This window comes from Rhinopithecus bieti, unplaced genomic scaffold, assembly GCF_001698545.2.
Source record: "Rhinopithecus bieti isolate Rb0 unplaced genomic scaffold, ASM169854v2 scaffold_32017, whole genome shotgun sequence".
In the NCBI taxonomy this organism is placed as follows: domain Eukaryota; kingdom Metazoa; phylum Chordata; class Mammalia; order Primates; family Cercopithecidae; genus Rhinopithecus; species Rhinopithecus bieti.
The window spans coordinates 231,463-241,832 of record NW_016813578.1 but is presented as its reverse complement, the minus strand read 5'-3'; the positions used below and the strand labels follow the sequence as shown (position 1 = coordinate 241,832).

Below are 10,370 nucleotides of genomic sequence, written 5' to 3'. Positions count from 1 at the left end.
CCCACCTCTCCCCCCTCTTCCGTTCTCCCCCTCTCCCCCTCTCCCTCTCCTCTTTCCCTTTCTCCCTCTCTCTCTCTCTCGTTCTCTCTTTCTTTCTTTTGGATGGGGTCTCACTCTGTAACCCAGGCTGGATTGCAGGGGTACCATCAAGACTCACTGCAGCCTCAATTTCTCAGGCTCAGGAGATCCTCCTACTTCAGCCCTCCTGAAGTGTTTAATTAGCCATCACACCTGACTAATTTAAAATAAAAATGTAGAGACGGCATCTCACTGTGCTATCCAGGCTGGTCTTAAACAACTGGGCTGAAGCGATTGATCCTCCAGTCTTGGTCTCCCAAAGTGCTGTGATTACAGGCATGAGCCGCATGCCCAGTCACCTGTTTGGTTCTTATACTTGTACTATAGCTCCATTTAACTCAGATGGGGAGAGTTTATTACCTTCATTTTTTAAAATGGAGAAACATAGACACAGAGAGGATACATGACTTTTTCAAGATAACAGAATCCAGAGTTAATTGATTAGAAATCGAACTGGCATGAAAATCGGGTGTCTTGAAGCTCAGTCTTTTTTTTTTTTCCCCCTAAACCGGGCTCTGAACTATGTTTGGACATGTGTAAGTATGTTCATGCAGATGTGTGTGGATGCACATGCACGTGTGTGCACATCTGTGTGTCTGTGGTTTGGGGATGTATGTTTGTTTCTCTGAGGATAAGGTGTCAAGGAGGAGACAAGGCAAAGGATTAAAGAGAGGAGCTAGGAGGAAAGGCATGAAAGAAAGAGCATGAGATTGCCGGAGTGCTGTGGTGTAACCCTATAGTCCCAGCTACTCAAGAGGCTGAAGTGGGAGGACTGCTTCAGCATGGGAGCTCAAGACCAGCCTGGACAATCTAGTGAGACCCCAACTTCAAAAAGTAAAATAAAATAAAAAGAAAGAGTGTTCGATTCAGAAGATGCCTTGGCAAGAACTCTGTGGGTCTCAGTTCAACAGTAAAAGGTTGTAGAATAATTGCAAGAATCAAATGAGATGTATCTCTGAAAGTACTTTATGTTTCTGTATATAAATATTAGTATTTTTTTTAGTAGAGCTACTCAGGAGGCTGAGGCAGGAGAATCGTTTGAATTCGGGAGGCGGAGGTTGCAGTGAGCCGAGATCATGCCACTGCACTCCAGCCTGGGCAACAGAGTGAGACTCCATCTCAAAAATATATATGTATATTAGTGATTGCCATTATTAGAATTATTATTAAAATATAATGTGGACGATAAAGCAACCCTCGTGCGTAGGATGACTCACACTTTCTCCATTTTCTTGGCACCACTCTTACCATATGTCCAGCTCAGAGGAATATTCAGTGGCTCCCAGCAAAGCATCGGGGGGCCGGTACCAGAGGGTCACGACTTCTGAAGAGTATGTCTGGCTGGGAATGGACTTGGCCCGAGCAAGACCTGTCCAAAAGGGAAAAGCATAAAACCCATTGTTCTGGACCTTGGCTTGCACCTTGATGCACTGGACCGGGGTAAACACCATTAAAAAAAAAACACACAAATTTAGGTGATTTTAGTAGAACTAATCACTATCTTGACTCTTGTCTATCACTTCTTTAAGTGAATTTCTCAAATTTTGGCCTGCTTTGCAGCTAGATGTGGCCTTCTTGGCAGCTGAGTGTGGTCAGGTGACTAAGTTCTTGCCTATATTATATGAACAGAGGTGATATGTGAACTTCCAGATCGTGCCTTAGTGGAGGGGTTAAGGGTTCTGTTTCCCTTTTCTCCTTCCTCCAGGCTGTGATGAGCAGGAGGAGGCAGCCATCTTGAAACATGCAATGGGGGATGGTGGAGCCACGTAACAGAAGCAGCCTGGGTGAAGACAGCATGGGGCCACCATACATGCTCTGCCCGCTTAGTTCAGGACTGTGTTGCAAGAGAAAGTTAAGTTTCTAGCATGTTATACCTCTGTAATTTTGGGTCTCTGTAACAGAAACTGAGCTCAGTTTATGACTAACATGGCCACCTTCTGTTTTGGCACTCCAGGAAAGCCCAGTTTAGTAGATAAATCATCCAAATTAATTAGTTTGGTAGGACCTTAGATGAATTTCTAAGTGCTGTTCTGCAGAATGAGTCTTTCTGTCAGTCAGCTGTTTATCTCACAGAATTGCAAAAAAAAACTTCAATAGATGAGTTCGCTATTGTTAACGAGAATTGATAAACAAATATCTGTTAAATGCTTACATGTCAGGATAAAAGCTGCCATTTCAGAATAAATACTGCAGTGATAGTATCACCATTTGGCATCTGCCAAACAGAGAAGACTGGTTCCTTAGCTCACATAGAGCCAGTTTTTCAACAAGTATTTATTAAGCACCTACTATGGTACCAGGCACGAGGGATAAAATGATAAGCAAAAACATACCCAGGGTGCCCTCATTATGCTTACAGTCAAGTTGAGACAAAATCATCACGCAAATCTATATATATTTGTGCGTGTGGGTGTGCGCACACATGTGCATATATTTGTGTGTATGCATGTATTTGTGTGTGTGAATACAACTATAAACTGTGATAAATGCTAAAATGGAAAGATACAGTGATACTTAGAGGAAATCTGCTTCACTTTAATGGGAATAAAACTTTGCATCTCACACCTATATAAAGAAGGTAGGAGAGCAGGAACAAGTGTCCTGGAGTCTCCATCCTGACAGGAGTCCATGCTACAATCTGGGGTTAGCCTCTTTATCATCTTGGGATAATCTCGATCTATTCAAATATAATTTGTATATTCACTTAGATTTAGGAAAACTTACTAAGTACAGTTTACTCTACCAATGTCTCTATATCAAAACTGGCAGTGGGGCAGTAGGGGTGCCCAGCTTTTGGCCATCTGACTAAACTGGGACTTGGTGGAATCCTAGAAAGCTACCAATCCCTCCCTGTTTCGTGCCTCACACTTCCTTTATGGTAGTTTGATATCCTCACAAAGCATCATGTTCTCAGGCCTCCAGTTTTCAAAGGCCAGGCCCAGTTGATGCTTAAACAAGTGCACACAAAAGCGTCATTGTTCACAGCCCAGAATGAGACCCAAGGAGTGACTTACCAAAATCAGCCAGTTTGAGCTCTCCCAGGTGACTGATGAGTAAGTTCTGAGGTTTCAGGTCCCTGTGAAGAACGTGTTGGTGGTGGATGTACGCCAGGCCCCGCAAAAGTTGAAACATGAAAAGCTGGAAGGAAGAAACACTATCCATAAGGAGATTTGAGCCACTACGTGCTGATTTCGCCTCTAAATCAAAAACAGTCATCTCAAAGAATATAGTAAAAGTGTCTGAGAGCCAAAAAAAAAAAAAAAAAAAAGAAGAAGAAGAAGAAGAAGAAGAAGAATTTTACATTCAGAGGGGGAAGAAAAAGGACAAGGAAAGTCAAGTAACTAGACTGTGTCCTAAACAAAGGGAATCTGGCTTTTCCTGACATCTCATTTCTTTGATACTGAAGGAATTACCCTTCTTTAAAAATCTAAAGTGAAACTTTGAAGTTTCCTTTGGAACACTAGTTATTGATTTAGATGTGAAAGATTTAATTTTTTTCCCCACCGATGAACTTGGCATATAAGATCAAAGTTGACCTGGAAATGATATTCTAAAGTTTACAACTGCTTAAGTTTTCCAGGCTCTCTGATATGAAACCCTTTTAAAAACACAACACAAGGAGACCACACTAAAAAAATATATCTTTAGATGGTATTAGAAAATAAAGAAATCTTTATCTTCTTAAACCTATTTTTAAAGTCTTAAATTCAAAGTCGAAAACAAGGGAAATACATCGTACGATGAAAAGGGAAGAGAGACCAAAAGAAGTTAGATCCCCCCTCAAAAAAGGAAATCAAAAAAGAATAAGGAATAAATTGTAGAGGGAAGAAGGGAGAAAGGGTAAATGGTAGTGGTGGAGAAATAAAAGGGAAAAACACATTCTAAGCTCCAATTTAAAAGTGTTTCATGTGGTTATGAGGCACCGAAACCAAAGCCATTACTAGGTTCCCACCATTACGGAAACTTACGGGAAAAAAGAATGCTTAGTATTCCAAGTATCTTTTGCTATTTTCCAGTGCCATTGGCAATTGAGAATTCAAACACCAACATCAGTATTTATAAAGACCTATGTCAACTGAGAACATGTTCTGGCAGTTCAGAAAGGAAGGGCTGGGCCCAGCATTTCTGGGACATGGGCAAAATGGCAGATGCAGAGTTATGTGGATTAATCCTCTTTTTCAATAGTATCTTAGAAAACTAGGACCTTCAGAGATGCTAGGACCACTACTGACCTAACAATGACCTGGAAACATTGGAGCCAAATGGTCCAATGGAAGCAGGAGCATGGGGAGTTTACCTGCCGTAGCACACCTGCAGCTGTGCAGGTTTCATGTAGCTACCACATCAGGTTCATAAACCATTTAAGAATTTTAAAAATTTCTTCTGACTCCTAGTCAAATGTTAACTGGTTCCATGAATCTTCCCAGCATTTTGTCTTCCCGGTGCTTGAAATATACACACACTATTCATTTTACCATTCACCAAGCCACAAAGCTTCCACAGCACAAAATTCCTACACTGACATTTAAACCTTCTGATTGGTGATAAATATAAATGTGTTCATGGAAAAGACAATACAAAGAACCAGCTTAAATTCCAGGTAAAAGACAAGAAGATACCATAGTATGTGCTTAAAATATGTTTTCAAACTGGCCCAGTGGCTCATGCCTGTAATCCCAGCACTTTGGGAGGCCAAAGCGAGCAGATCACCTGAGGTCAGGAGTTCGAGACCAGCCTGGCCAATGTGGTGAAACTCCATCTCTACTAAAAATACAAAAATTAGCTGGGTGTGGTGGCGTCTGCTTATAATCCCAGCTACTCAGGAAGCTGAGGCAGGAGAATTGCTTGAACCTGGAAGGCAGAGGTTGCAGTGAGCCAGGATCGCGCCACTGCACTCCAGCCTGGGTGGCAGAGTAAGACTCCATCTCAAAAAAAAAAAAAGTGTTTCAATATGCAGGATTAGGGAAAGAGGAAGATAAAGACAGGTAGATAGAAGACAGGAAGTTGGTGACCAGTGAGGGATACAGCCTTTGGAATGCCATACTTATCCTCAGTTTACAGAGAAAAATGGGGCTCACTGTAACTTTAAAAACATGTCTAGGAAGAGTCAGAGCCAAGACTCAAATTCAGACTTGTCTGACTCCACTATACCATCCTGAGAAACTAGAGAAAAGACAGAAAATGAAAACATGAGAGGGAAGGAGGGAGCCAGCTGGCTGAGTCAGAGACAGAACTTCTTAGTAGGTCAGCTTGAAATGCCTTTTATGTCCCAAGTGTAGACTGTTCTCACTAATTAGCCAGTCACTTCCCACCTTCTTGCCATTCAACCCCTTTCCTCTCTGCCAGATACGTCTACAGGCATTTGTAAGTGGTAAAGCACTGCAGCATTAAGGTATGGCATTTTATAACCACATTTCTCAAAACTTTTGTGCTGACAAACCTCACGACCCACTCACCCTTTCATCCCTCCCAACCTGGATTCTTCCTTCAACACTGCAGAAGCTTCACCAGTTACTGCACCCTAACATAACCAAATATGATGGCGTCTGCACAGTTCAACATCAGCCAGACTGCAGGTGACTCTTTCCAGAAAGGCTTCCCAAATCCCAGGGGTTAGACCTGTTTCCAACTCAATAAGGTTTGGGGGAACAAAATAATTCCATTGAACTAGTGCCATCTGGGCCAGGAGTTACTCAAAAGCTAATGAGATCCGTTAGCCAACTCCTTATAGGGAAGCCTGAGTCCTTCCATCCCCCTGGAATCCCTGGGACTCATTCTACTAGAAATACGAAACAAGATAACCTCACTAGGATTCCCACCCTGCCTTCCTTGGTCACAACTCAAAATATAAGCCTCCGACTATTCCTTTTCCTCCCAACATGCTCTGATCCATTCTGCTCTGTGCTTCCTGTTTAGCCTCGTATCTATTGCTCTTCTCTCTCCCAAACCTTTTCACTGTTTACTCTCCATTCCTCAATCCTGCTTTAAAAACTACCTAAAAGCTAACCTCTGGTGAATTTCCTTCTGGCTCCTTTCCTTAAATGAGACCTTGAGCTCACTGCTTCCCTATAGTATTCTCAAGTGGATATTAGTTTTTCTATAATTTCCTCATACCTTTGACCGCTGACAAGTGTCATAAGCTGCCTCCCTTTTCCCCACTACCACTTCAAAACCATTACTGCTCTACTTTGAAGTAAAAACCCCTGTCCCTCGGATTTTAATGCCATCCAGTGACATCTTCCATTACTCTTCTTTTAGCGGTCATTCACTGAATTCTCAATCACTCTCTGTCATTCACTGAAGATGTGGGCACTTGGATCACAGCTGTTGCCTCTATGACATTAGTGCCCATGAGAACAGCTCTAGCCAACCTCAGCTCCAGCCAACCTCAGCTCCAATGATCTGCTTCTCCAGTCCACTTCAGACACTAACTCGGGTGGTCACACACTAGATCTTGCCATTGTATGGAACTGTTTGTCCTCTGAAATACAAAATTCATCCCCCTATAAAAATGCCTTTGCAATGATTGTGTCATTCACAGTGTTTTTTACCATGGTTTCCTATGACTTTTCCTATGAAATCCAATGGATACCTCTTATTCCTTATCTTTGCAAGATTTGGCATCATAGACCATGCCTTCCTTCCTGAGGCGCTGCTCTCTTCTTTTGGTTCCACAATCTCCTAATTTTTTTTCTACCCCTCTGGCTGTTCTTTTTATAGATTCTACTTCTACTGATATCTAATATATTGATATTCTGGCCAGGCGCAGGGACTCACACGTGTAATCCCAAAACTTTGGGAGGCCAAGGCAGGAGGAGTGCTTGAGTCCAGGAGTTCGAGGCCAGCCTGGGCAACACAGCAAGACCTCATCTCTATAAAAAATAAAAATAGGCCAGGCACAGTGGCTCATACCTGCAATCCCAGGACTTTGGAAGGCCAAGGCAGGTGGATCACTTAAGGTCAGAAGTTCAAGACCAGCCTGTCAAACATGGTGAAACCCTGCCTCTACTAAAAATACAAAAATTAGTCGGGCGAGGTGGGGGGTGCCTACAGACCCAGCTACTTGAGAGGCTGAGGCAGGAGGCTTGCTTGAACCCAGGAAGCGGAGGTTGCAGTGAGCTGAGATTGCACCACTGCACTCCAGCATGGGCAACAGAGACTCCCATCTAAAAAATAAATAAATTAATTAAAATAAAATTAAAAAAATAATAATAACATATTGATATTCTTAGGGTTCCATCTTTGATCTTCTGTTTTCATTCTACACATGCTCCCTTAGCTATCTTACCCATTGACAGTGCTCTAATGAACAACTGTATTCTGATGATTTCAAAATCTTTATCTCCAATTCAGATTGCCTTTCTACTTTAGGCCCACATAGTCTGGAGTTCACCTGTACATCCCACAATCACCTCAAACTTAGCATATCTAAAACACAATTCACAGTATCTCTCCAAAGTAAATTTTTCTTTCTGATTCTCTATCACAGTGAATGGCACCATTATCCATCTTAATACTCAAATCCAGAAAAAGATATCGCTGACTCTTGTTTTCCCATCAGTTCTGGCTAAGTAATTGGTCTCATATCTGCCCACTTTCTCCTACCATCATCTCACATCTGTACCACTGTGGTTCTGATTAGCCTCACTGTCAAGGCTGGAACCTTAATAGACACCAGCATTCAGGAAATGAGTAGATGGAGAGAGGTAGAAGAAAACAAGGAGAAAGTAGGGTCAGGGGAATATAACGTTTCAAAAAAAATGTATTGCCCTCATTCCAGTCTATTCACCACACTGCCATCAGTGTAAGCTTTATAAAAAGAAAATCTGAATTTATCACCTCTTTGTTTAAAACCATTTAATGGCTCCTGATATAAAATAGCACGACTGTAATGTTGTGAAATATATGTTTGATCTTCAACTAGATTCCTGGCAGCCAACTCCTAAAATCCTTAGAATCTCCAAAGTGATGTATTTTTGTAGAATTGCCTGATAGCTGGCAGACCCTTGGGTAGCTTTAGGATAGGGACTGGTCACTGGAAAGACCAAGACCTGATTAGGGAGGGGAGAGGGGATGAAGGTTAAGTTGATCACCAGTGGCCAATAGTTTAATAAATCATGCCTACACAATGAAGCCTCTGCAAAACCCGGAAAGATTAGAGTACAGAGACCTTCTGGATAGCTGAACTCTCATGGAGGCTTCTGGAGGAGTATTGCCTGGGATGGGCGTGGATGCTCTGTGCCCCTTCCCACATTCACTGATGCCTCCACTTTGGAGAACTCATCCTTACTCCCACCTGCTTTGATTTGGATAACCTCTTCCTTTGTGCCTCCATATACCCACAATAAATTCCTTTATTTATTAGTGTGTCCCTCACAAATCCACAAGGTCAATGCAGTCAAGAGTATGACTTTTAGCTGTATTTCCGATGCTTGCAATACTGTCCACCATACCCTCCTTCTTGAAATTGCTTCTTCCCTTAACTTCCATGACAGTGTGTGTTTTTTTTCCAGATGCTCTGCATTCCTATAAGCTGCTTCCCTTCGTTCCTTAATTTCCTGTTCTTCTTCTCATCCCAAAAGGCAAAAGTCTCATCATCAGTCCTCCTCTCTTTGTGTATTTGCTCTTTTGGTTGCCTATTCCTTGTCTTCTAAACTCTATGTGCTGAAGACCCTGAGATCTACACGTCCAGCTCACAGCTCCCTTCTGAGCACAGATTTCCTTTTAGATTGCCTACTGCTCATTTCCCTTCGGAGATCCTGTCTCACCTGGGACCTCAACATGTCTGAAACAGGACTCCTCCTCTTTCTCTCCAAACCAACTTCTTCTCCTATTTCTGTTAATAGAGCTACAATTCTCCTCATCAGTCAAACTCAAAACCAGTTATGTCTGGCCCCATCCTTTCCCTCCTCATGCTCACATTACCAAGAGGTGAACTCTTCTTTGTTACTGATTTTCACATTCCTCTCCATTCTCATCGTCACTACCATAATGTTGTACTTGATTACTAATTGCTAACTAGATCCTTGCTCAGTGCTTGGCTCTTGACCAGCACCATCAGCTTGGCTCATGTTAGAATACAGAGGTTCAGGTTTAACCCCAGACTTGCTGAGTCAGGTCTCCGGTCACTTGTCTGCTCACTGAAGTTTGAGAAGCATTAGGCCAGGCCACATCAATAAATTCTTTGGCTCACACCTGTAATTCTAGCACTTTGGGAGGAGGAGGTGGGAAGATCATTTGAGGCTGGGAGTTTGAGGCTGAGGTGAGCCATGACTGCGCCACTGCACTCTAGCCTGGGTAACAAAACGAGACTCTGTCTCAAAACAAACAAACAAAAAATTCTTAAGTGGAATCCCTGACTCTAGTCTCTTCTTTCCTTTCATACATCCTATAGACCACAGTGATATAAATTTCTTCTGATCATATTATTTTATCTCAGCTCAAATTTAATGACTAATGACTGTACTCTCCAAGGAATAAAATTCACATTTCTTTCTTTTTTAGGGACAGGGTCTTCCTCTGTCACTCAAGCTGGAGTGTAGTTTTGTGATCATGGCTCACCTCAGCCTCAAACTCCTGGGCTCAAATGATCCACCCACCTAGCCTCCCAGGAGGCTGGGACTGCAGGTGTATGCCACCATGCTCAGCTGATTTTTAAATTTTTTGTAGAGATGAGGTCTTGCTATGTTGCCCATGCTAGTCCTGAACTCTTGGGCACAAGTGATCTTCCTGACTTGGCCTCCCACAGTGCTGGGATTATAGGTATGAGCCACCATACCCTGCCCAAGGTCCACATTTCTTAGAAAATGAGGCTCTCAGCCACCTACCCAATCTATTTCCCCAGACTTGTGTATGCTGTTTCACTAATATATTCTGTATTTCAGGTCAACAGAACTAGAAATGCAGTATGGCACTAGTGGGAAAGAATTTTAACTAAGAATCACTTTTAGCAATGGCATAAGTTGGTTCTGTAACCTCAGGCAAAATGTTTATCCTCTCAGATCTTGGATTTCTCCTCTGCAAAATAAGGAAGTTAGACCAGGCTAGTGCTTTAAAGATTTTTTTACTGCAGTCTACAGTAAGAAATATATATGTATCTGGTATTCACATCCATACATAAAAATATAAGTACAGTTACAATTGAAGCAAAAGTTGCAGAAAATAATACTTGTTCTTTCAAAATGTAATGCATGCTAATATTTTCTATTCTCTTCTCATTTATTTATTTCATTTTTAAAAATGCAGGTTGTTCACCACCATATTGATTTCAAAACGCACTAATGGAACATGGA

General features: G+C 42.0%; 1 protein-coding gene across 1 annotated transcript in view; it reads right to left on the bottom strand.

Annotated features, from left to right (window-relative positions):
* The window catches only part of CDK15 (cyclin dependent kinase 15), a 63,624-nt gene that overhangs the window by 29,289 nt on the left and 23,965 nt on the right, over positions 1-10,370 (bottom strand). Inside the window, exons 6-7 of the mRNA XM_017848650.1 lie at positions 3,093-3,216; positions 1,327-1,447 (exon numbers count right to left, since the gene is read on the bottom strand). Coding sequence (XP_017704139.1) covers positions 1,327-1,447; positions 3,093-3,216 — 245 coding nt within the window. The remainder of the gene's footprint in view (positions 1-1,326; positions 1,448-3,092; positions 3,217-10,370) is intronic.